The sequence below is a fragment of the Mastacembelus armatus genome, chromosome 18 (assembly GCF_900324485.2).
Source record: "Mastacembelus armatus chromosome 18, fMasArm1.2, whole genome shotgun sequence".
Taxonomy (NCBI): Eukaryota; Metazoa; Chordata; class Actinopteri; order Synbranchiformes; family Mastacembelidae; genus Mastacembelus; species Mastacembelus armatus.
This window is the reverse complement of record NC_046650.1, coordinates 16,663,570-16,688,363: the sequence shown is the minus strand read 5'-3', so window position 1 is coordinate 16,688,363 and position 24,794 is coordinate 16,663,570. Positions and strand designations below refer to the sequence as shown.

Sequence of the window (24,794 nt, the reverse complement as noted above, 5' to 3'; positions counted from 1 at the left end):
TAAACATTAGCACAGCAGTAATCGATGAATAATTCAATGCAGATCAGAGCTGAGCAATAATCGATACATCAGATATGAGCAATCACTTATCTAGACTGAATGAATCAATAACCGATCAGTCATGAGCAGACTGAGTCCATCTGAAGCCTAAATCAGCAGTAAAATAATTCAAAGGTAGAAAATGTGATGAAATGATCAAAATATCACACGATGTTTTTCACCTCAGTGAAATCTCAAATCAGAGAAATGTGAAATATCACAAAACAAAAAACTTTCATCAAGCAGGAGCAAATAAAAGAAAAGCATTTATCAGCTAAAGCCTGATGCTGTAGCTTGGAGGACACTTGCAGTTTGAATTAGCCTCATTCAGTCGTTGGTAGAGTCCAGCAACAGTTTCCTGCCAAGGACAGTATTTTGTAAGAAAGACCCTAATTCCCAGTTCATCATAGAGCTGTTCTAAAGTCTTTGTCTGCATATATTTGTCAGAGGCAGAATCTGCAATGTTTTCGCCCCAGTGTGCACTTGCTAACCACTTCTTGCTCTGATAATTGTAACAGCAGAACGCAGACCAGAGTATATCAGGTATGTTAACATTGTTGTTGAGTTTGTTTTTGGGTTTGTTGTCGCTGGGCTTTGCTCCGATCACCACGAAACCTTCAGGAACACCTTTTTTCTTGAGGCAGTGGTTTTCCATAACACATTTTGTGCAGTTCTCCATTCTATTCCAGCTGCCACTGTTGAAAGAGACTGCTTGGGGAACCATGTTTGTCAGGGTGAATGTTGAGATTTTATCTTTTTTATCAAACGCATGGTCAGATGGAAATAAATGGCCCCGATTATATTTGTTTCTATTCGAATCATAGTCTTTGTTAGTGGCCTGGTTCTTGTATATGTTGTCCCACATGTTCCTGTTTTCTTCAAGCTGCAAAAGTTGGAACAGTCAGTGACACTGATTATCATGAAACTTCTAGTTATTTAACCATGTGGTTTATGTTCCTACTTAATTAAATCAATATGTCATATTACATTTTCTGACTTAGAACAACCCAAAACACTGCAACAGTATTAACAGTAATCAGTAGAATAAACATCAGGAGGAAAACATACCTGTGGTTCCATCATGGTGGGGGTGTGGGGTCTTCTTCCATTCTCTTCCACCCCCCTGTACTTGTAAGCAGAAAACACTGGAATCTTGTTCTCGGTGTCGTAGAGCGTCACAAACCTTCTCTCGTTCTCATAAGTCTGACAGATGGGTTTGTATCTGTTCTGGTTCAGGATTTTCCCTCTCTCCAGGATCCCTGGGATGTTGGGTGGAGATTTCTCAAGAAGAAAGTCAGAACAGTCAGACATCGACCACATCACTTCACTTCCTGTGGGAACAGTGGACAGGAGGAGGAGGACAGAGAGGGGGCGCAGACACCACATCTTCAGGTAAGTCCTCGTCACACTGTGTTTTCTGATCTGAGGAGAAAACAAAGGGACTTTATTAAGATATTGTAACACAAAATAACTGGATGCAAACTTTTACACTCAGCTTGACATTAAACAGTAAAAATTCCTCCTGCACTTGTTACGTTTTGCTGATAGTTCACTGAACTAACTCCCATTTAAAAAGTCTGAGCTCAGAAAACTGGGCTGCTCCACTTTGACTCCAAGGCAAAGGCAATTTTATTTGGATAGCACCATTCATACACTACGCAATTCAAGGTGCTTTACAAGGCATATAATTACATTAAAAGCATTGAAAAGAGCATCTAAAAACAAAGACATTTAACATAAAATACATTTAAATCAATAAAGTAAATTAAAATAAGACTTAAAAGCACATTAAGAAAACAAGGATGAACAGTTATTTGAAGGCAGCATTAAACAACAGTGTTTTCAGTCCTGATTTGAATGAGCTGACAGTTGGAGCAGACCTCAGGTGTTCAGGAAGTTTGTTCCACAAGTGAGGAGCATAGTAACTGAATGCTGCTTCACTTTGTTTGGTTCTGGTTCTGGGAACACACAGTAGACCTGTCTCAGATGACCTGAGGGGTCTGGAAACCTCATAGGGAACTAATACATCTTGAATATATTTTGGTCCACAACCATTTAGTGCTTTATAAACTAGCAATGAGATTTTAAAATCTATCCTTTGACTAACGGGAAGCCAGTGTAGTGATCTAAGAACTGGTGTGATATGGTCCAGTTTCCTGGTGTTTGTAAGGACTCTGGCAGCAGCATTCTGGATTAGCTGCAGCTGCCTGATTGACTTTTTGCTAAGACCTGTAAACAAGCCATTACAATAATCTAACCTACTGAAGATAAATGCATGAACAAGTTTTTCTGCATCTTGTTTAGACAGAAAACCTTTTATTCTAGCAATGTTTTTCAGGTGGTAATACGAAGATTTAGTGATGGATTTTATGTGGTTGTTAAAATTCAGGTCTGAGTCAATGATTACACCAATGTTTCTGGCTTGATTTGTAACTTTCAATGACATGGAGTCAAGGTGAGCAATGACCTTTGACCTTTCATTTTTGGGGCCAAAAACAATCACTTCTGTCTTGTCTGTATTGAGCTGGAGAAAATTCTGGCACATCCATTCTTTGACTTGATTAATGCACTCACATAATGAAATTAGAGGACTATAATCATGAGATGATACTGATATATAAAGTTGGGTGTCATCTGCATAGGTATGGTAGTCAATGTTGTAGTATTCCATAATCTGAGCAAGGGGCAGCATGTAGATATTGAATAAGAGAGGACCAAGAATAGACCCTTGAGGAACCCCACATTTCATTTTTGTTCGCTCAGACTCGTAATTACCAAGTGAGACAAAATAGTCTCTATCTTGTAAGTAAGATTTTAGCCAATTTAACACTGTGCCAGTAACTCCCACCCACGTTTCTAGTCTATCAAGCAGCACATCATGATCAACTGTGTCAAATGCAGCACTGAGATCCAGTATTACTAAAACAGAGGTTTTGGATTCATCATTATTTAAATGTAAATCATTTAAAATTTTAATAAGTGCAGTCTCTGTGCTGTGGTGTGCGCGGAATCCAGACTGAAGTGCATTAAAAAGATTGTTTTGCACCATAAAACTGTGAATTTATTGAAAAACTACTTTTTCTATTATTTTTCCCAAAAATGGAAGATTTGATATTGGCCTGTAGTTACTTACTGCTGAAGCATCTAGATTAGGCTTTTTAAGAAGAGGTTTTATAACAGCAGTTTTTAAGGCCTGGGGAAACTGCCCTGACTGAAGAGAACTATTGACAATCTGCAATACATCTGGAGCTAAGCTGTTAAAAACATTTTTTAAAAAATTTGTTGGTAAAATATCAAGGCAGCATGATGTAAATTTTAATTGTAGAAGCGTTTCTGCCAGAGCTCTGTGATCAAGGAGATCAAAATGTTCTAGATTCGCTGGAGAACAAGGAGGCACAGGTGATATTGTCATGTTCCTAGGACTGCAGCTAGATATAGTTTGTCTCATCTTTGATATTTTGTCTGTGAAAAAAGCTGCAAAATCATTGCATGACTTTTTGGACAGCAGTTCAGAAGGAAGAGAGGCTGCTGGGTTTGTGAGTCTGTCTACAACAGAAAACAATGTGCGGGCATTATTGCTGTTTCTATTGATAACCTCTGAGAAAAATGATTGCCTTGCATTTTTTAGTTTTTGGTTATAGTGTTGAACACTCTCTTTGTACAAGTCGAAATGAACCTGGAGTTTGGTTTTTCATCACTTGCGTTCTGCCTGTCTGCATATTCTTTTCTGAATTTTAACCACTGTGGCATTTCTTCAAGGTGACTTTTTTCTTGCTGACTATACCTTGGTCTTAATTGGGGCAATGGAATCAATAACAGTCATAATTTTGGAGCTGAAGCTGGTTACAAGATCATCAACAGGGGCTGATGGCCTGGTTGGTGATGGTGCAAAAGCCTGAATGAATAATGCACAGCTCTTCTCGTTCATATTCCACTTTTTGACTACCTCTGTTTCACCTGTGTTCAAAACAGCAGGGGTGGTTGTTTTAAAAAAAACACAGCAATGATCAGAAAGAGCAACATCAGTCACCACCACCTCAGAAATATTAAAACCTTTAGAGATTATTAGATCCAGTGTGTGTCCCTTGATATGTGTTGGATCTGTTACAACTCCAGTTCACCTGCACAGGCTCAAAGAGAAAGTTGGAAATGTAGCAGGAAAATCAGCTGAACACCTGATCAGTCACATGTTCACTCACCTGGTAGGACACACCCACAGCAAAGTACATCACCTCTTCATCTCTTACCTGGATCTCTCAGCTTCGTCTTCGTTGGCACAGGTCTGTCCACGGTTCTCTCCTGATGTGTCTCTGTCTTCTGTCTGTTCTCTCTAAGACGCTTTGCCTTTTATCTGTTGTCTCTGATCTGTGGTTTTGGGGGACGACATGTATGTGGGTTTGTTTTTTTTTTTCATATTATAAGGAAGCACATTAAATGCTGCCTATTTATGGTCAACAAACCTGTCACCCTGTCCACAGGGAAATGCACAAACACCAGATGAAATCAGGCTGTTAGTGTTTTTAATATGCAGTTTGTGGTGTGTGTTTGTTTAAAGCAGCTAAAGTGAATTAGGTTTGTTTTAAAATCCTGCAGGTTTGAGATATTTATAAAGATATTTGAGATGTTAGAGATTTCTCTACTAAACAGCTTTGACATTTGCTCGGCTTTCATGTTTTCAAATTCGACGTTTATCTCAGACACAACCACACATAGTAGAACGTGCACTGAAATACTTTTTTAACAAGTTTTTATGCTTTTACTAAAATCATAAATAAAAAGAGAATTAAAGTATAAAATAAAAACACGTGTATATATCCTTATACACACATACTCAGGATATATATATTCCACATACATACATGTATAGGCTCTAAAAAGTAGCATAAAGTTAATCTTAAGTTGAGATCACATAGAGATGGGACTTGTAGGATTAGGTTGTGACTTTTCTGATTCTGCCATAAGAATATTTACACATTTGCAAGAGCAGTTATGAAATGAGTATGATAAGGGGTCTCTGTTAACGAAAGAATAAAAGCAGCAAGAAGAGACAGACGGTGGGTGAAGGTGTGTGTAGCTATTAATGGGAGAAGAATGTAGGAGTTGAAGAACAAGCATAATTATAAAAATTAAATAAAGAAAAGGCTCAGTTAAATAAAGAAAATACATAAGTCCAACTTTTCAAGAGTAATTTTTTATGATAGGGATGATAATAAAAAAGTCTATATTATAACGCTCTGCCAAGAAATAATAACTTAAAGATATTTGAGATGTTAGAGATTTCTCTACTAAACAGCTTTGACATCAGCTGAATTTAGACGTTTATCTGGACCACAGTCCAAATCTTTCTAACATCAAACTGTTTCAGGTGATATTTAGTTTTTATTGTCTCAGGTTCAGCAGTTTCCTGTGGACAACAAACATAAAGGTGTTGTTGTCACTGTGGTTTCTAAAGACTCTTTCTCTTCTTGTTTCTCGTCAACGTTGTAGAAAAACCACAGCCTGAGTCATTTTTCGTGTTTGATGCACAGAAACTGAATATTGAGTTAACCTGGACAATGTGTGTTAATGTTACAGGTTTAACATGAGTTTTTATTTTCCTGGTACTGACTTTATTTTCTGTATCAGACTAATCTGAGACCATTGGTTGTTTTATCCTTCACTTATACTGATTCTTCCTGAAGTCATAATGAGCAGAGAGCTGCAGCTGATGAGCAGCAGGTTTTCTTTGATTTCATTGATTTTCTTTGATTATGGAAAATGTTTTACTTTCTCAGCCTGTTTTTTTCTCTGGAAGCAAACTGAAGCTGTCCAAGAAGAATTCAGCACAGGACCTGCTGGTTTTCAACAGAATTTAAATCAGTTTGACACAAATTAGTGATTGAATTGATTTTATTGTGTGTGAGCTGCAAACCAGTGGTAGAATACATTTTAAAATCAGTAGCACACATGAAGAAATGATGGCAGAACAGCTTGTTAATCAGATTTGTAAATCCAAAATGCAAAACAACCACATCTGGACAATAATCAGTTCCATTTTCATGTGGAAAGCTCTAAAGCATCATTGACTATGTGGATAAACTGGGAGACACAATCAGGAATCTGACTGCTCCTTGTCTCAACAGCAGTTTAAAATAGGTTCAAGCAGCAGAGACAGAGTTTCAGTGGCAGAAGATGTTTCTCAAAGGAGAGAAGTTACAATCAGCGTTTTTATGGATCTTAGGGCAGAATAAAGTAACTCTCCCTCTATAGTTACCTGTGGGAGGAGCAGATGTGGTTTAAGCTGGAGGTGAACATTGACAACTTTTATCAAGGTCTGGGTAAAATTCTTTAACAGTTTCATGGAGAGGACACTGTGTTTTGGGAAACACCTGAAATCCTGAGTCAAGGTTTTGTAGTTCAGCCAAAGTTCTTGTCTGTAGATATTTAGGTTTGAAGCCATCTGGAACATTGTCACCCCAGTGTGCACTTGCTAACCACTTCTTCTTCTCACCACTGTAACAGCAGAACGCAGACCAGAGCATTTTGGGGATGTTCACCTTGTTGTTGAGTTTTTTGTTGCCTGGCTGTTGTCCAGTCACTACGAAACCTTCAGGAACACCGTTGTTGTCTTTACAGTATTTGTCCATAACACATTTGACACAGTTCTCCATGTTACTCCAGCTGCCACTGTTGAATTGTTCTGCTTGTGGAACAATGTTGGTCAGGGTGTTGGTAGATCTTTTATCTGTTTCATTTAATGCATGATTGTGTGGAAATAAATGGCCTCGGGCAAGTTTTTCTTTGTTTTTGTAATCTTTGTCCTGAGCCTGGTGGGTGTAGATCATCCCTGTTGTTTCACGGCCCATGTTCTTATCACCTTGTGTGTTCTCGAGCTGTTAGAGTTGGAAGGTGAGTTAGTGAGGCTGAGTGTTAGTAAATCAAAGGCTCCCTCATTATTTGACTACAACATCAGGTCAGAGTCAATGCTGATCTGTCCAACTACTGTCATGGCTCTACAGTACCACTGTTTAGTGTTATCATTAATATTGGTAGTATTAGTAGTTAACAGGACTGTAAATACATGTGTGTATTAATTCAATATGCATCAGACAAAGACAAACCTACCTGTGGCTCTATCTTCCAGTTGACGTTGGGTTTGCTTCCTCCATCCCCCCTGTACTTGTAAGCAGAAAACACTGGAATCTTGTTCTCGGTGTCATAGAGCGTCACAAACCTTCTCTCGTCCTCATAAGTCTGACAGATGGGTTTGTATCTGTTCTGGTCCAGGATGTTGCCGTCCTCCAGGATCCCTGGGATGTTGGGTGGAGAGTTGTGAAGAAGGAAGTCAGAACAGTCAGACATCGACCGCACCACTTCACTTCCTGTGGGAACAGTGGACAGGAGGAGGAGGACAGAGAGGGGGCGCAGACACCACATCTTCAGGTAAGTCCTCGTCACACTGTGTTTTCTGATCTGAGGAGAAAACAAAGGGACTTTATTAAGATATTGTAACACAAAATAACTGGATGCAAACTTTTACACTCAGCTTGACATTAAACAGTAAAAATTCCTCCTCCACTTGAGGAAAGTTGGAAATGTAGCAGGAAAATCAGCTGAATACAAAGTACATCACCTCTTCATCTCTTACCTGGATCTCTCAGCTTCGTCTTCGTTGGCACAGGTCTGTCCACGGTTCTCTCCTGATGTGTCACTGTCTTCTGTCTGTTCTCTCTAAGACGCTTTGCCTTTTATCTGTTGTCTCTGATCTGTGGTTTTGGGGGACGACACGTATGTGGGTTTGTTTTTTTTTCATATTATAAGGAAGCACAACAAACGCTGCTTATTTATGGTCAACAAACCTGTCACCCTGTCCACAGAGAAATGCACAAACACCAGATGAAATCAGGCTGTTAGTGTTTTTAATATGCAGTTTGTGGTGTGTGTTTGTTTAAAGCAGCTAAAGTGAATTAGGTCTGTTTTAAAATCCTGCAGGTTTGAGATATTTATGAAGATATTTGAGATGTTAGAGATTTCTCTACTAAACAGCTTTGACATCAGCTGAATTTAGACCTTTATCTGAACCACAGTCCAAATCTTTCTAACATCAAACTGTTTCAGCTCCTGGTCCAGGAAGAATTCAGCACGAACAAGGATCTTTTACTGGTGAATTTAGTGAAGAGACTTATAGCTGAGTTAATGTGTGATATTTAGTTTTTATTCTCAGGTTCAGCAGTTTCCTGTGGACAACAAACATAAAGGTGTTGTTGTCACTGTGGTTTCTAAAGAATCTTTCTCTTCTTGTTTCTCGTCAACGTTGTAGAAAAACCACAGCCTGAGTCATTTTTCGTGTTTGATGCACAGAAACTGAATATTGAGTTAACCTGGACAATGTGTGTTAATGTTACAGGTTTAACATGAGTTTTTATTTTCCTGGTACTGACTTTATTTTCTGTATCAGACTAATCTGAGACCATTGGTTGTTTTATCCTTCACTTGTACTGAATTCTTCCTGAAGTCATAATGAGCAGAGAGCTGCAGCTGATGAGCAGCAGGTTTTCTTTGATTTCATTGATTTTCTTTGATTATGGAAAATGTTTTACTTTCTCAGCCTGTTTTTTTTCTCTGGAAGCAAACTGAAGCTGTCCAACAAGAATTCAGCACAGGACCTGCTGGTTTTCAACAGAATTTAAATCAGTTTGACACAAATTAGTGATTGAATTGATTTTATTGTGTGTGAGCTGCAAACCAGTGGTAGAAGACATTTTAAAATCAGTAGCACACATGAAGAAATGGTGGCAAAACAGCTTGTTAATCAGATTTGTGAATATATTTTAATGCAACATGTAAACTCCAAAACTAAACTGTGGTCAATGAAACTCAAAGGACTTGATGAAGGTTAAACTTCATTATCAAGGCCATAATTTTATTAAAGCAACTTGTGACAGTAAAAACATCGAGCACTTTTCCTACTGGCTCTGCACATTAGCATCATCAGACATGACTGGGCATGAATAAAATCATTCTCCTCATACCATTCGTGTGGGGATCCCGGACACTCTTATGCAATCTGGATTTATGCAGACCTAAATTTGCTCGTTTACAAAATACAACAGAAACTGTGTCTGTGAACCTTCTGTCAAATCACTAGTGCAGTGACCTGACTCCAGATGAGTGGCAGACAAAGAATTTGTGAATATCTGGATTTAAGATTTTCTTCTTTTTACCTTGAAGTGCAATCGAACATTGACTGATAGAAACAGGTGCAAGAACTCAGATGGTTGAAAGGTTTCTCTTCTATGGGGAGTGAACCTGCCCTTTTTAAATACCACCTCTGTGTTTCTGTAGTTGAAGGAGACGTTGTGCTGAAAGTGGAGCTGTAGTCATTGTAGTGGCTTGAATATGTGTAAAAGTATGTATAGCAGATGTGTGAGATGGTGCTGGAATTACTGGATCACCTCCTAGTGTTCTGACATCTCCCAATGAACTAATATCTCCCAGTGAGCCACCACCTTCCAGTATGCCGCCACCTGCCAATACACACCACCATCTACCAGTGCACCACTATCTGCCAATACAAAACCACCTGCCACTGTGGTTGTGGTTGGTGGAAATGTGGTAGTTTGAAGTGTTGCATTTGTAGGAACAAAGCTTGTAGGTGTCTGGGTGGTGGTGTAAGTTCTGGTCATGGTTGGTGGATTGGTGGTAGTTTGGGGTTCAGTAGTTGTAGGAACAAAGGTTGTAGGTGTCTGGGTGGTTGTGTAAGTTCTGGTCATGGTTGGTGGATTGGTGGTAGTTTGGGATTTAGTAGTTGTAGGAACAAAGGCTGTAGGTGTCTGGGTGGTTGTGTAAGTTGTGGTTGGTGGAATGGTGGTAGTTTGGGGTTCAGTAGTTGTAGGAACAAAGCTTGTAGGTGTCTGGGTGGTGGTGTAAGTTCTGGTCATGGTTGGTGGATTGGTGGTAGTTTGGGGTTCAGTAGTTGTAGGAACAAAGGTTGTAGGTGTCTGGGGGGTTGTGTAAGTTCTGGTCGTGGTTGGTGGAGTGGTGGTAGTTTGGGGTTCAGTAGTTGTAGGAACAAAGGTTGTAGGTGTCTGGGTGGTTGTGTAAGTTCTGGTTGTGGTTGGTGGAGTGGTGGTAGTTTGGGGTTCAGTAGTTGTAGGAACAAAGGTTGTAGGTGTCTGGGTGGTTGTGTAAGTTCTGGTCATGGTTGGTGGATTGGTGGTAGTTTGGGATTTAGTAGTTGTAGGAACAAAGGTTGTAGGTGTCTGGGTGGTTGTGTAAGTTCTGGTTGTGGTTGGTGGAGTGGTGGTAGTTTGGGGTTCAGTAGTTGTAGGAACAAAGGTTGTAGGTGTTTGGGTGGTTGTGTAAGTTCTGGTTGTGGTTGGTGGATTGGTGGTAGTTTGGGGTTCAGTAGTTGTAGGAACAAAGGTTGTAGGTGTCTGGGTGGTTGTGTAAGTTGTGGTTGGTGGATTGGTGGTAGTTTGGGATTTAGTAGTTGTAGGAACAAAGGTTGTAGGTGTCTGGGGGATTGTGAAAGTTCTGGTGGTGGTTGGTGGATTGGTGGTACTTTGAGATTTTGTAGTTTGGATAGATCCAGAAGTATGTATAGCAAATGTGGTTCTGACAGTTTGAGATGAAGCAGGGATTACTGGACCACCTCCCAGGATATTGACCACTCTCAGTCCACCTCCCAGTCCACCACCCAGTCCACCTATTCCTGGAAATAGCAATCCAAGAATACCTGCCAATGCACCTCCTAATGCTGCACCTGCCACTGCCCCAACACCTCCCGCTACAGCACCAGGTATAACTACATCAGGTCTTGGTTGCTGCTGATTTTCTTTTTGCCTATTGTCCTCATTCCTCTTTGTAGTTGTGGTTGTTGTAGTTGTGGTGGTGGTCTTTGTAGTTCTGGGGGTGGTTGTTGTAGCTCCTGCAGGAGTTGTAGTAGTTGCAGTTTTGGTTGTTGTCACAGGGACTGTGGTTTTTGTTGGTGGAATGGTGGTAGTTTTAGGTGTAGTAGTTGTAGGTGTCTGGGTGGTTGTGGTTGGTGGATTGGTGGTAGTTTGGGGTTTAGTAGTTGTAGGAACAAAGGTTGTAGGTGTCTGGGTGGTTGTGTAAGTTCTGGTTGTGGTTGGTGGAGTGGTGGTAGTTTGGGGTTCAGTAGTTGTAGGAACAAAGGTTGTAGGTGTTTGGGTGGTTGTGTAAGTTCTGGTTGTGGTTGGTGGATTGGTGGTAGTTTGGGGTTCAGTAGTTGTAGGAACAAAGGTTGTAGGTGTCTGGGTGGTTGTGTAAGTTCTGGTTGTGGTTGGTCGATTGGTGGTAGTTTGGGGTTCAGTAGTTGTAGGAACAAAGGTTGTAGGTGTCTGAGTGGTTGTGTAAGTTCTGGTTGTGGTTGGTGGAGTGGTGGTAGTTTGGGCTTTAGTAGTTGTAGGATCAAAGGTTGTAGGTGTCTGGGTGGTTGTGTAAGTTCTGGTTGTGGTTGGTGGATTGGTGGTAGTTTGGGGTTCAGTAGTTGTAGGAACAAAGGTTGTAGGTGTCTGGGTGGTTGTGTAAGTTCTGGTTGTGGTTGGTGGAGTGGTGGTAGTTTGGGGTTCAGTAGTTGTAGGAACAAAGGTTGTAGGTGTTTGGGTGGTTGTGTAAGTTCTGGTTGTGGTTGGTGGATTGGTGGTAGTTTGGGGTTCAGCAGTAGTCGAGGGACCGCTGGTCGTGGTAGTGGGAGGACATGTGGTTGAAGCTTGAGGTGGACATTGGCAGGTTTTATCCAGTTCTGTGTAAAATTCTGCAGCAGTTTCATGGAGAGGACACTGTGTTCTGGGAAACACCTCAAATCTCGAGTCAAGATTTTGTAGTTCAGCCAAAGTTCTTGTCTGTAGATATTTGTGTTTCGATTCATCTGGAACATTGTCACCCCAGTGTGCACTTGCTAACCACTTCTTCTTCTCACCACTGTAACAGCAGAATGCAGACCAGAGCATGTCAGGGATGTTCACCTTGTTGTTGAGTTTGTTGTTGTTGCTGGGCTGTGCTCCGATCACTACGAAACCTTCAGGAACACCGTTGTTGTTGATACAGTATTTCTCCAAAACACATCTGACACAGTTCTCCATTTTACTCCAGCTGCCTTTGTTGAATGTTCCTGCTTGTGGAACAATGTTGGTCAGGGTGAATGTTGAGATTTTATCATTTTCATCAAAGGCATGAGAAGATGGAAATAAATGGCCTCGGTCAAAGTCTTTGTCATTTTTGTAATCATTGTTAGTCGCCTGGTACCTGTATCTGTCGTCCCACATGTTGGACATGGCGCTTCTCGGTTCAAGCTGCAAAAGTGGAAACACTCAGTTTAGCAGCAGTCGTGTCTTTGTATGTTCAAGGTCATAGAAACAAAAACCTACCTGTGGCTCTATTTTCCAAGGGACATTTTTTGGTCTTCCAGGTCTTTCCCCCCTGTACTTGTAAGCAGAAAACACTGGAATCTTGTTCTTGGTGTCGTAGAGAGTCACAAACCTTCTCACGTTCTCATAAGTCTGACAGATGGGTTTGTATCTGTTCTGGTCCAGGATGTTGCCGTCCTCCAGGATCCCTGGGATGTTGGGTGGAGAGTTGTGAAGAAGAAAGTCAGAACAGTCAGACATCGACCGCACCACTTCACTTCCTGTGGGAACAGTGGACAGGAGGAAGAGGATCGCAGCGACGGGGCGGAGACACCACATCTTCATCTTCAGTTTGTGAATTTTTTCTCTGAGGAGAAAAGTGAGTCGTCACATATTTCATTGTATTTTGGCACAAACAGTTTTCCGCTTAACAAAAAGAAGAAAGTGGATTTTGTTGTATTTCTTGGGATGTCAACTTTTTACAGCACATATTTTTAATTTTTCTCCAAAAAACTCTTTGACCCTCCTTTGTCGTATTTGAGCAATGACATGTTTGACCTTTGCCCCCGTATCCTACATTGTGCTATTAATGTATAAAAATGGCCCAAATCACTTCTTCATTACATTTCCACACAAAATCAAAGATTTGGATTTTTGAACCAATTGATAACTGACATGAACTAGGTTGTCTCAATATTCATTTGGTGTAGCAGTCAAGGTGCAGTGTATTTAGTCATATTTTCTATTTGTGCAGCACGTTTGTGTATTTGCAGCATCTTTTTCTAAATGCTCTGCCTCTGTTGTCTGCACACGTCTTCATATCACTTGATTAAAATTGAAGAAAATCCATGACACCGAATGTTAAAATTTGCCAAAATACTGATTTAAACTTTAACAATGTGTTGAGGTTTATGATCTAAATGTGTTTAATGTGAAACTCCACATATTCTTAATGTTGTAATCTACTGAATAACCACAGTGTTTCTAAGAGAAGTAAACGTTGCATAAAACGACACAGCCCAAGGACAGAAATGCCCTCCTTTCCACCTCTGTTTTTAAAAGTTAAAAATCATTAGATTTGATTTTCAATAGTGATAAAGCAGATTCCCCAATAAATTAGAAAATATACCGAGAATAACTTACCATCCAAGTGTGTCGTTAAATCTGCACGGACAGAAAATCGACTTTTGTGAATCCTCAGTTCCTCAGTAATGACCCAGAGCTGTGGATTAAGTTTTTATATTCACTGGAGCAGTTCCCACCTCCAACATCTTTTTGAACTTTTAGTTTCTCTGACTGGTCTAATGGTCAAACCCAGACATTTACAGGAAACCACAGTCTGTGGACAGTGTGTGGACCCTCAGTTACAGAGTTTTCCTCTGATTTGATCATGGTTTTAGAATTGAGTTAAAAAAAAAAAAAAAGCAGCATGGGATAATGTTTTTTAATCAACAGAGAGACGTCCTGGTCTCATAGAAACAATTATGTACCATCCCTGCTTTACTGCAGCTTTAATGAGGCAGCTGATGGTTCCTGTATAGACGTCACTTGTTGAACACGTTTAAAACGCTGCTGTAAATGTTCATGTTTAGCTCTGCTCCGTCACGTAGGTGGCCTGGACTTCAGCTTCAGTCCATTTGTGAGTTATTTTGTGTTTCTGAAAATTAACCTGTAAGAATTGTGGTTGTTGGTGCTGCACTGAGTTAGTGTGGACAAAATCAAATTAATGTTCATATGTGAGCAGTGGACACATAAACACGACCTGAGGTTAAATTCATAGTCTGAGTTGGTTTAACACCAGAAGATTTTCTGTGTGACCTAAGGAACCTCTGGGTATGAACCTTATACTACTATACTTCTCAGTTCCTGTGGCTCCCACACAAAACGAGGAACTTGCTCCAACAGTTCTAAGAATTCTGGACAAAGTTTCTCCTTTTTTCTACCATGAAAAATAAGAACTTTTGCACAGTCAGATTTTCTGACTCCTTTAAAAGTAAAAGTATTATTTAATATTAATGTGCATATGGAAGTAACATGGAAACAGATTTTGGCTGGTTGTTAATGACCAGGTGTGATGATCGAACAGTCACAGGATCCGTTCACACAGTTGAGTCCTTATTAGAACGAAAAGTAAGGTTCATATTGTGGCTTCAAATGTTTCAACACATCTTTGACATCCTGCCCTCGTCCCAGTGGGCGGGCCCAGGACACACCTGAGCTTCATGGACTGGAGATCCAGTTCTCCCCACTGTCAGTGCTGTAGCAGATCTGAAGTGACTGGATTAACAAATCTGACTGGTCAGTTACAGACGGTCCAAGCACTGTTGCCTCATGTTCTCCATGTTGTCCTTCACAGAACTGACACCATACCACATTTGGAAAGGGCCAGTTACCAAAGTCATGGAGCAGGAGCATGGCGGATGATGGAAGCAGCTGATTGGTCAGTTTGTGGGCGTGGCCTCACCCTCCAGGGTGTTGGAGATCATCATGCAAAGCTGAGAGAAGGACGGACGCTCCTCTGGTCTCTGCAGGGACGACACAGAGTTCAGATACTGAGCCAGGTGAAACCACAGACCGCAGGTAAAGATGGACGACGTGTCACCACTTCCTGCCAAAATACCACAAATGGACAGGCCGCCATCTTGCTTTTGTGATGCGTTTGATTTTTAGTTTGAATCATGTTTTATCCACTGACATGCAGGGGGTGGGCTTTATGACCTATACTACAACCGACCACCAGGGGGCGATGGACTTATGTTGGCTTCACTGCAGGGAGCTGTCACGTCGGCCATCTTTGTTTAGTCTGGTTGAAACCAGAAAGCCTCATTTCAAATCCCACCAACGTTTGTAACACTGCTATGAGCTAAAAAACGTTGGTTGAAGGAGCAGGGAGAGGAACGTCTCAGAACTCACCTGAGGATTATCAGATTCTTAAGAAATAATTCATTAAACGTTCTCACTGCATCTACTGCTACACACCTCGTGCCAGCACAGCTGCATTATGTCGTAGATGGCGAACGTGGCCTTTTTGGGTCGGTAGAGACGGTGACCCTGGGTTACCAAGGAAACCACCTGGTGGTTCTGATGCTGTTCGAATGGCATGCGACCCTCTGTAAGAACCTCCCACATCAACACACCTGGACACACAAACAGTAGAGACCATACGACAGTGATGTTTGATCGTTTCTTTTATGATTCTGCTAAAACTGATGATGGGCCGTGGAAGCCTGCTCACCGTAGGACCAGACGTCCGACTTGCTGCTGTATTTGCAGAAGTTAAAGACTTCAGGAGGCGACCACTTCACGGGAAACTGAGCACCGGATGAACTGGTGTACTGGTTGTCTAACACGTATCTACATCACACACAAACTTTAACATGAGACTCCACAACACATTTAAGTCTTTGCACCAAACTGCTGGCAAGAGGACAGTCGTGGGGTAAATATGAGGGAGTCAAACCTGTACCTGGCCATGCCGAAGTCAGACACCTTCACTACCAGATTCTCGTTCACCAGACAGTTCCTGGCAGCCTTCAGAGGAGACACAGAAGGAACCAACAGAAAAAATAACCATGAGACACACAAAGTTTGCAGAACAAACTTTATCTTACACTGCAGACAGACTATCTAACTAACTTCAGAGCCCTCAGCTCTCATCTTCACAGCCTTGGTAGGTTAATGTCCAGTCTTTTCAGGGGAATAAGTAGTACTGTACGTTTAGAGAAGAGAAGAAGAGCAGATGGTGTTTTAAGGAAATAGCCTCTAAAACTCAACAAGTGAGTGAAACCGATTTCTGCTGTTTAAGCTTTTCCCTTTGCATGTCAGGTCATAACTAACAAATGATATGTGATTATTAGCTCAGGTCTTCTCTGATCTGGATTCTTGTCAATCAGGGGACTTTGTTTAGAGAAATCTAAATCTTTAAAGAGTTAAACTAAAACTTTTGACCTTGGTTGGTTCAAACTTGTTCACTTGTGAAAAGTGAAGTTAAAAGAAAATGTGCTCACTCTCCACTGACTTTTATGATCATTGTGTTTAGTCTCAGGCTGGGTTGAGCCTGGCTGACTGCACTGCTGCACGACAAATATAAATTTGTTTATTTATTTATTTATTTATTTAGTGTTTTGGACACGTGTCCACAGGGGAAAGGTCCTTGAGTGACGCGTGGATGTTACCAGATCTCTGTGGATGAAGCCGTTGGCCTCCAGGTGCTCCATGCCCTCACAGACGTCCAGGCAGATGCTGAGCAGGGAGTCCAGGCTGAAGCTGCCCCGACGCTGCCGGAGGAAGTTCAGCAGGCAGCCGTGCTCCATGAACTCCGTGACGATGTAAATGGGCCGCTGCTGGCTGCACACGCCGTACAGCTGCACCAGCTTTGGGTGAGACAGCCTCCTGGAGACATAAAAAATCATGAAGCTGTTCAAATGTGACCTGGCCAGAAACAGCTGGAGCATTTCTCATTTCCTTATACTGCTGCAGAAAAGAGGAAAGGAGGCCATGACCATCGCTGACATGTACATGCACTTTCTGTTTTTAACTCTGACACTTTACCACATGGACCATTTAGGCTTCGTCAGACTTTAGCTGCTTTCATCACAGTAAAAAGTGGAGCTTCCTGACTTACAGAGAGAAAATGTGACTTTATGCTTTGTGTGGTCGTGTTGCTGCAGTTCACATTAGTCTCCAGCAGAGGTCAGTGTCTCTGCTCCTTCAGAATTGACTGTCTGACCATCAACCCTTTCATTTCTCCTCGACTCCTTCTCTCCTTCCTTACATCATGACCTTGGCCTCCTCGATGAAGTCCTCCTCGTGCATGGCGCCCTGCCTCATGGCCTTGATGGCCACTTTGTGCTGAGCCCTCCACTTGCCGAGCCTCACCACACCGAACTGCCCGCTGCCCAGCTCCTTCATGAAGGTCAGCTCGCTGGGGTTGATCTCCCACTTCTCTGCAGGGGGGAAAGAAGAGAGAGAGGAGGATGGTGGGAAGTAAAGACAGAGATTTGTTCACGTTGAACACAGAGCCTCGTCCCAGAAACAGATTTGTTCTTAGGAAGCACAGATGATTGATTTAGGAAAATCTGTGGCATTCTAACAGGATTCCCGAGTCCTGGACTGACGGGCTGGTTCGGTTTGGGCTCACCGTAGCTGAAGCCAGCGGTGGACGGAGCAGACTTGTCTTGTTTTCCTACAGGATACCTCAACCTGGCAACAAGACCTGAGACGAACAGACATTAAAATGGTAAATAAAAGAGAAAATATGTGAACCTGCAATAGGTCAAAACTTTAATGAACGTTATTAAAATCCATCCAGAGCTGCTTTAATCCAATCATGAGCTGATAATACGCAATTTACCATTTTCACTTTTGTTGTCTCTGTAAAATGTTTGTTTCTGGGTAAAAATGTTGAGTCATAGAAAATTAAAAATTTAATTTAATTGATTTTTTTATATCTAGATCGCTACCAGGAGGCTAGTGTTGCTAATTGCCTGCTAGATTCAGACAGAAAAAAAACACTGTGTTGTTGTTTACGTGTTGTTTACCTGCTGCGTTGTGTTTGTGGTACTCGATCAACTCGGGGATGGAGCTGAACAGGTGTTTCTCAGCCAGGTAAAACTGTTTGGCTGAGCCTTGTATCTCCTTGATGTGGTAATGCTTTATAGCTGCTGCCCCCTCCCTGCAGACACACACCAGGCAATGAGTGTCGCTGCACCTTCATGACGTGCTGTGTAGTTGATTGTTTGTGTGCAGGCTGTGATTACCCTGTGAGGGACTTGCTGTAGACAGAGACAGTGTAGGTTCCTGGAGTGCTGGAGTCTCTCACTATGAAGGCTCCTTCTTTGTCCTGCAGGGGGCGACACAGACGTTAAGAAAAGATATTTGTTTTGTAGTTACCTCACAGTTTAAAGGCAGGGTTAGTGTTAGATCCCAAGTCTCAGGAGTAGATTCTGGAGGAGGTGAAATTTTCCCCTGACCTTAATCTGAACCTGAACTTCAGCCTGTCTCCACTCAGGTAGTTCTGCCTACTGCTGAGTCTTGGGATGTAATCACAAGGCCAGACAGAAAATAAGAGGTGAGGAATAAATATATGATTTCAAATACACCAGAAACTGTATAATTCTTAGCACATTTGTCTCAACGTTACAAACTCTGGGTCAAGGATAGAAATAAAAATAGGAGAAGTGAGTCCAATAATCAGCAGAGGGAGTCAGACGAGGGAAAAGATAGTAAATAGTCAAAAAGGGTCAGTGAAGCGAAGTTTAAATATTGTTAGACAGAATCACCTCGTTCCTCAGCAGCTCCTCTGCCTTGTTCCTGTTGACCTGTTTACTGTACCAGCTAAAACAAACAAACCACAAGCATCTCAGTTACAGTGACGTCTTCACCGTTACCTTACACATTCATAGAAAACATGTCAAAAAGACTTTTGAAATCAATCTCCTGTATTTGTGCGAGATGAACATGAACTTTAAGGCGACTTGATGTCCCCTAAATCTGCAGAAACCTGTTGTGGACTCGTGAGGAAATAAGTCCTGCAGCTTTAATGGGGGCAGAGAAACGACTGAGAAATGATTAACAAACTCACACAAACTGCACCAGGTTTCCAGATTTTTTCTCTGTTACATAGTTACTTGGGATGTAGCCTTCCTCGCTGTGAAACACAAACACAGACGACGTTAACACACAGTCAGGTGACCAGTTAGCAAACACACATTACACAGAAACACTGATGTGGAGACACCAAATGTCATTTGAAGTTTGCAGAATTAGAAATGAGTAGTTCATGTTTGTGTTGCACCCAAGGGTGCACAGATAGGTATCGCTGGATTAATGTGAAACTGAAGAAAACTTAGAAACTGGATGTTTCTCAGGCAGGTTCTGCTGGAGTTTGGAGTTGGATTATGGACTTCTGTTCATAGTGAGTGTTTAGATGATAATATAGTTAATAGCCAGTTAACCCAGTGACACTGGGTTTAAAAATATCTGTATTGTCTCTAAAATAACTGACTTCCTGTTGTTTTGTACAACATCTGTCACGCTCTCTTTGCCTCTCAGTGTCTGATGAACCAGAAGTTTGAAACATAAAGTGGGTTATTAAAGTCCGTTCTGGACTCCTGCTCCCAGTTTGATGGTGATCCATCCGATCCTTTTAAAGATATATCAGCGTTCAGTCCGCACTCACCCGTACTTGTTGCGTGCCTTGTACCAGTTCACGTCACACTTCTCCAGGATCACATACTCGGTCCCTTTAACCAGAGTCAGGTCATGCGGCTCCATGCCCGGGAAGTGGTACAGCGCCACCACCACTTGCTCTTCATTTTCATCGTCCAAATCGTCATCGCCGTCATTATCGGGAGCTATGGGGACAGGTGGGGGAGGCCGCCGCTGCTGGAGGAAGAGGAGGAGGAGGAGCAGGGATGAAGAAATGCTGGGAGGGCTTGGGTGTGTTTGATCTGTGGGTTGCACTTACCCTCGTGTCTTTACTCTCCTTTCCAGGAATCGGGGGCAAAGGTTTTCTGGAAACTAGAAAAGAGGAACAGAAATGGTCAGCCAAGCGACGAGTTTTCTCTTGTCTTGTAATCTTCAGTGGCTCCTCGGGCCTGTTTATGAGCCGACTAATTAGAACCTGAAGATGTTTGTGCAGCTGCAGCAGCTGGGGCTTTGAATGAACCTGTTTTATTTTCATCTGTGTGATTTCCTGTTTTTCTTTACACTTTGTGATTCATGTGTTTTCAGATTCTATGCTGCAAAAAAAAAAAAAAAACCCCACATCATAAACTTTTTTTTAAACAAATATATCACTTTTTGCACAAGTACCTCAAGTACTGCACCTACTGCAGTATTTAACATTCTGCTTCTCCTTCGGTAATCTTTGGAGAGAAATGCAGTTGTTACTTTACCTATAAATATTTGAGCTAATGTTTATTTAAATCATAAGTTTGTTGTTATACTGTAGCTTCAGTTCCACTTTACCCACATCACTGCATTACTGCTGAGTGGAGCTGCAGAGTTGACATTAAAAACCTGAAGTGAAATTTAGTAGCATTTTAACAGTATTATGCAGTATTACTACATGGTGGTGTCGCTAATATAATCACTGTGAGGACATATGGTCTCTTTGAGCCGTATGACCTGGTTTTAAGGTTAGAATCAGGTGCAGGTGCAGGTTCAGGTTCAGGTCTGGGTTAGGGTCACAGACATGTTTGTGACTTACTGTCTCCAAACGGGTTGTACTCTTCACAGCCCAGGGCCTGTTTTTCCACCTGGCGACAGCAGAGCCACAAACCCTCCTGCCAGAACTGGGGGTGAAACTTCGCTAAGATCATGGGGTTGTCTTTGATCTCTGCACACACACACACACACACACACACACACACACACACACACACACACAGGTGGGTTTCACACTGAAATTCATAGGAATCATCGTTTACTTGGTCAATATGAACAAAACCTGCAAAGTTCCAGGTCTAAAAGTAAAGGACAGGGTTAGTTTGTTGGTTTATGAAAGTTACTTTGCAGCGAAACGCCTGACACTGTTTCTTCAGAGTTCAGAGGTCACACAAATTAGCTGCCGTTGTGTTTTAGTGTCAGTCTGTTATAAAGTGAAATTCCCAATGTTTCCATCTCAGAATTCCAAGTTTGTGACTTGCAGAAACAGTTTTTTATCATTCGGCTGCTCGTAATTACAGTTTTAATTTGAGCTGACGTTAAATTTCTGTTACTTATTTCCTTGAACCAGTAGCAGTGCTGCTGAACTGTTTATTTTTCATTAGAGGGACCAACCAATAGAATAAACCCAGTGATGTTTTCATTCTGTGGGATCTATTTTCTATCCAGGAGCTAAAAGAGGCTGAAAAGCTTCTGCTTTGAAACAGATTCAGTCTTGACATGTCAGGTTTTGAAGTATTTATACGTGCACTATTACTATTCTGTAGTGTTGCTAATATGTTTGGACCTGGGAGTGGTCATGCATTAGTCACAGGTGTTAGCCCATTTGCTAACCATGCTGTCAAACTAGCTGAACGGGCTGAATTAGATGCTGTTATTGTGTCTTTGCAGCTGCTGGGGGAAGTTTTGTCACTGTGATAAAACTCTTAGACCCAGTTGCCTTTGAGTTCAATCAGTTTCAGCTCTGTAGGGAACTTTAGTATTTATGTGTCTCCGGTGAAACACACAGATAGAAACTACCAGAGCAGTGGAAACAGTGGGTGCAGCAGGGAAAGTTGACCCAACCATTTTCAGCTGTGTGGTTAAGGTGTGAAAACATCTTTGCACAGCATCGACCATAAACTGTGTATCTACTAATCTACTATGTCTCCACCTGAACGTGCTGTTGCACGTTTACAGGTCACAATGTAGTGACAGAAATAAAATGCAGCTGCACCTTCTTTAATGCTCTGAACCCAAAGACTTCTGCTGTCGTGAGTCGGAGCGAAAACGTACAGCATGTTGGTCTCGTACACCACCTGGACACACACACACACACACACAGACGTAAAAATGTTAAAATGCATTCACAGTAAGAAACCCAGTACTGACTGAGTTAGACAGGGTGCTAACTAGCAGGTGAGAGTGAAAGCAAGTGCACCTGAAATGATAATAATAATCCATCACTGCAGGAAAACTATGTGCACATAATTACAGTAATTACGGCAGGGAGCAGCCTGTAAGCTGATGTTTACCACTTTCAGATAGACATCTGTCCTGTCTGATTTTACCGACTATACAAATGTAAGCAAACCACTCATTTGCATACAAACACAGAGCTACGGTTAGCGTAGCTTAGCATAAAGAATAGAAACAATAGGAAACAGCTAGCCGCCACTGTCCAAAGCTAACAAACCCGTCTGAATCTGCAGTTTAACACTTTATGACTCATTTGTTTAATCTGTATAAAAACCAGTGTAAAACCAACAATGTGTTTTTCTACAGATCATCAGCAGCGTACAATCCTTTGCCTCCTGCACATATTTTAAAGTGTAAACACAGAAATGAGAAGATTTGTTGTTTTCTTGTGTCATAACTGAAAGTGTGTTATTGAAGCTTGTTCTGATCAGACAAGCGAAGGCATCACCGTGGCCTGTGGGATCTTATAAAACCACTTAAAGATGTTTTATAGAAAACAAACCAGTGTGTTTTTGGAAATACTGGACTGTTGCTTTACTAGATGCAGGTGACGTTGTTGCTGAGTGCATTGGTTTTTATTTGTGCGGTACCTGAAACGGGTATTTGTTCTGGCAGGGGATGATTCCTCCTCCGTTCTTGACGATTTCCACGCACCTGATGTGTCTGAGCTCGATCGAGCCTTTCTGGAACCTCTTCTGTGGAAGAAACCACCACATCTGTGTTTACTGACCGTGGAGACATCTGATTTCTTGTTGTGTTGCGTATTTTGGCTGCCATTTATCAGAAGCCGGGACATGTTCATGTAAGATTTTGGATAAGAAACCTGAAGACACCAGTCATTTCCTCCAGTGATAAGAGCCTTCAGGTGGAAAGGTTCTTATCATGGACTGAAATTGAAACTTAAATTCAATGTAAACAACACAATTAGAGGTCGTTTGTCTGAGGTCGTTTTCTAAAACTCATTTTCTTTATAAATCGGTGTAAACCAGGACTCTCCAACCCTGGTCCTTAAACGTTATTATCCTGTCCTGCCAGTTTCTGATTAGCTGAACACCTGATCCAGGTAAGCGGGGGGTTGGGCAGGGATACCTGGGAAACAGGCAGGACAGTATCGCTCCAGAACCAGGTTTGGAGACCCCATCCCCCCCAGGCGTGAAGTGAAAAGTGGATAAAAAAACCTCGGCTCTTCCGTCGTAGTAGGTCAGCCTGTTCTTAGTCAGGACGAACAGTCGCTCCTTGTAGTTCAGGGGCGACGTCTTCTTCTTCTGCTGTGAACGTTTGATCAGCATCTCCTCCAATAGCTTCATGCCACTCATCCTGACCACGTCCACGCCCTCCTCCCATTGGTGGATGTCGTCAGACCGTGGTGGGCTGGAGCTGAGCTGAGGTGGGAGACACAATTTCAGTTTTAGAAACAGAAAATAAATTTAACTGAATAATGAAGATTATTGAAATGATATTGAAATTGACTGTTTTCAATCTATGCCACTTTATTTGATAACTTTAGTGTCTGATCAAAAAAAACACAAAATATAATTAAGACTCTCAAGCTATAAAATAGAAATTATTATTCTGACATATCACATTTTCATGATGACTACTGTTGTTTTTGGTGCTTAAAGTATATTTTAGACTAATTGTACTAATTTTAAATGCAGGAGCAAAGTATTTCTATTTTTTTTGTAGTTCTGAGTTAATAATTAAATCTAAAGTTATTAATGTTTAATGATTCTCTTAGCGACCTGCTTATTTGTAAACACAGACAAATTATCTATATTTAACCGTATTGACTTTTACTTCGCACATATAATCAATCAGAAACATATGTGCGTTCACCTCTAACACAAAGTGAATGTGTTTTTACTGCAAACTGCCCAAACAAAGACACTGATTAATTATCGTATTTCCGACAGCACATGAATGCAGCACAAGGAAGCAAAGACCAGAAGCAGCTTCCGAAATGCGCAGATCCCTGGACATCTGCGCTCAGGTGCTTTATTATTACAAACAAATAAAAAAATAAATAAACATGTTTATCTATTCCCTGGCACCAAATAACCACGTGACCTCTGTGCCGGTTATTATAGTGATAATGTAGTTTCTTCCTCCTGCGGTCTCACGATAACGCACGTTCCTGTAGTTTTAGTTCCAGCACATGATCCTTGTCTGTATTTTTACTAATTATTCTGCATTTTAAAAACCTCCAGTCCCCGAGCAGCCGCAGGTTATTGTCGCTGTCAAGTCAAACTCCTGGTTTTGGGCGCAGAGTTGGCGCAGCAGTCGTTTGCGCGTCCAGGCTTGGTGCGCCGAGAGACAAGCCGCACGGTTTTCTTACCTTCACGGTTCATTCTCCGGTTCTTCGGTCCTTTCTTGCGTGTCCGTGTCCCATCTCGGTCTGACTCTCAGGAGCCCGGATTCAGGAAATAAGGACGAGGGCGCACGGAGACACGCGCATGTGTAACATGCACAACACGCCCGCAGAGTGTGTGCGCCAGTCAGAAGGAGGTCAGTGGTGTCTGAGCGCATTTGAATAGTCAAATCAGACAGAAGCCGGAATGGAAACCTGTAAAAGTGTATTTGTGTCTATGTGGGGACCAGGGTCAGTCAGACCCTCACAGGGGAAGTCTGCGTCTGGGAAGTGCAGAGAACCTCTCTAAAAATCTTTAAAAACAAATAAAAGGCCGTTTCTGGAAACAAAGGTTTTTGTTCTGAAAAGAAGATTGTTTAAATAAAAAAACAGAAATAATTGACACTGTTGTCAATTGAAGATTTTTTTTT

General features: G+C 41.6%; 3 protein-coding genes and 1 long non-coding RNA gene across 7 annotated transcripts; 1 reads left to right on the top strand and 3 right to left on the bottom strand.

Moving 5' to 3' along the window:
• Positions 1-753: 753 nt before the first annotated feature.
• On the bottom strand, positions 754-13,590 carry LOC113139021 (mucin-2-like). Of its 2 annotated transcripts, XR_003296513.2 has the most exons (4): positions 13,533-13,590; positions 4,287-4,360; positions 1,108-1,461; positions 754-922 (listed from the first exon to the last, which is right to left on the bottom strand). XR_003296513.2 is itself a non-coding variant. In XM_026321966.1 (3 exons), exons 2-3 carry the CDS (start codon positions 12,732-12,734, stop codon positions 9,477-9,479), a joined length of 3,183 nt encoding a protein of 1,060 aa, XP_026177751.1. In that variant the 5' UTR covers positions 12,735-12,756; positions 13,533-13,590; the 3' UTR covers positions 8,945-9,476. The 2 variants fall into 2 exon arrangements, 1 of the variants encoding a protein (XP_026177751.1); XM_026321966.1 differs by lacking the exons at positions 754-922; positions 1,108-1,461; positions 4,287-4,360 and adding exons at positions 8,945-12,335; positions 12,411-12,756.
• On the bottom strand, positions 6,208-7,844 carry LOC113140205 (endonuclease domain-containing 1 protein-like). The gene is made up of 3 exons (XM_026323998.1): positions 7,667-7,844; positions 7,144-7,491; positions 6,208-6,911 (listed from the first exon to the last, which is right to left on the bottom strand). Exons 2-3 carry the CDS (start codon positions 7,453-7,455, stop codon positions 6,315-6,317), a joined length of 909 nt encoding a protein of 302 aa, XP_026179783.1. The 5' UTR covers positions 7,456-7,491; positions 7,667-7,844; the 3' UTR covers positions 6,208-6,314.
• On the top strand, positions 7,365-16,645 carry LOC113141989 (uncharacterized). Of its 2 annotated transcripts, none has more exons than XR_004463296.1 (4): positions 7,365-7,461; positions 12,576-12,768; positions 14,746-16,165; positions 16,510-16,645. It is a non-coding gene; the product is annotated as an uncharacterized LOC113141989 (long non-coding RNA). The 2 variants fall into 2 exon arrangements; XR_003296889.2 differs by having other exon boundaries at positions 14,746-16,059; positions 16,510-16,616.
• On the bottom strand, positions 14,376-24,511 carry tec (tec protein tyrosine kinase). Of its 2 annotated transcripts, none has more exons than XM_026322535.1 (18): positions 24,352-24,511; positions 23,195-23,398; positions 22,607-22,711; positions 21,775-21,856; positions 20,602-20,730; positions 19,858-19,910; positions 19,570-19,775; positions 18,973-19,038; positions 18,671-18,725; positions 18,149-18,231; positions 17,930-18,063; positions 17,530-17,604; positions 17,164-17,335; positions 16,565-16,781; positions 15,856-15,920; positions 15,625-15,743; positions 15,369-15,526; positions 14,376-14,914 (listed from the first exon to the last, which is right to left on the bottom strand). In XM_026322535.1, the coding sequence occupies exons 2-18, from the start codon at positions 23,330-23,332 to the stop codon at positions 14,831-14,833; spliced, it is 1,941 nt and encodes a 646-aa protein (XP_026178320.1). In that variant the 5' UTR covers positions 23,333-23,398; positions 24,352-24,511; the 3' UTR covers positions 14,376-14,830. The 2 variants fall into 2 exon arrangements, with proteins under 2 accessions (XP_026178320.1, XP_026178329.1); XM_026322544.1 differs by having other exon boundaries at positions 19,570-19,772.
• Between the last annotated feature and the right edge of the window lie 283 nt (positions 24,512-24,794).

Bases quoted from the DNA above. Each gene is read 5' to 3' on its own strand.
- LOC113140205 (XM_026323998.1), bottom strand. From the start codon at position 7,455: ATGTGGTGTCTGCGCCCCCTCTCTGTCCTCCTCCTCCTGTCCACTGTT. The intron at 6,912-7,143 runs GTAGGTTTGTCT...CAACTCTAACAG, and splicing joins ACTGGAAGATAGAGCCACAG to CTCGAGAACACACAAGGTGA.
- tec (XM_026322535.1), bottom strand. From the start codon at position 23,332: ATGAGTGGCATGAAGCTATTGGAGGAGATGCTGATCAAACGTTCACAG. The intron at 19,776-19,857 runs GTAAGTGCAACC...CTCTTCCTCCAG, and splicing joins AGGAGAGTAAAGACACGAGG to CAGCGGCGGCCTCCCCCACC. The intron at 14,915-15,368 runs GTGTGTAGCAGT...TCGTCCCTGCAG, and splicing joins TGCAGCTGTGCTGGCACGAG to AGACCAGAGGAGCGTCCGTC.
- LOC113139021 (XM_026321966.1), bottom strand. From the start codon at position 12,734: ATGAAGATGTGGTGTCTCCGCCCCGTCGCTGCGATCCTCTTCCTCCTG. The intron at 12,336-12,410 runs GTAGGTTTTTGT...CCACTTTTGCAG, and splicing joins CTTGGAAAATAGAGCCACAG to CTTGAACCGAGAAGCGCCAT.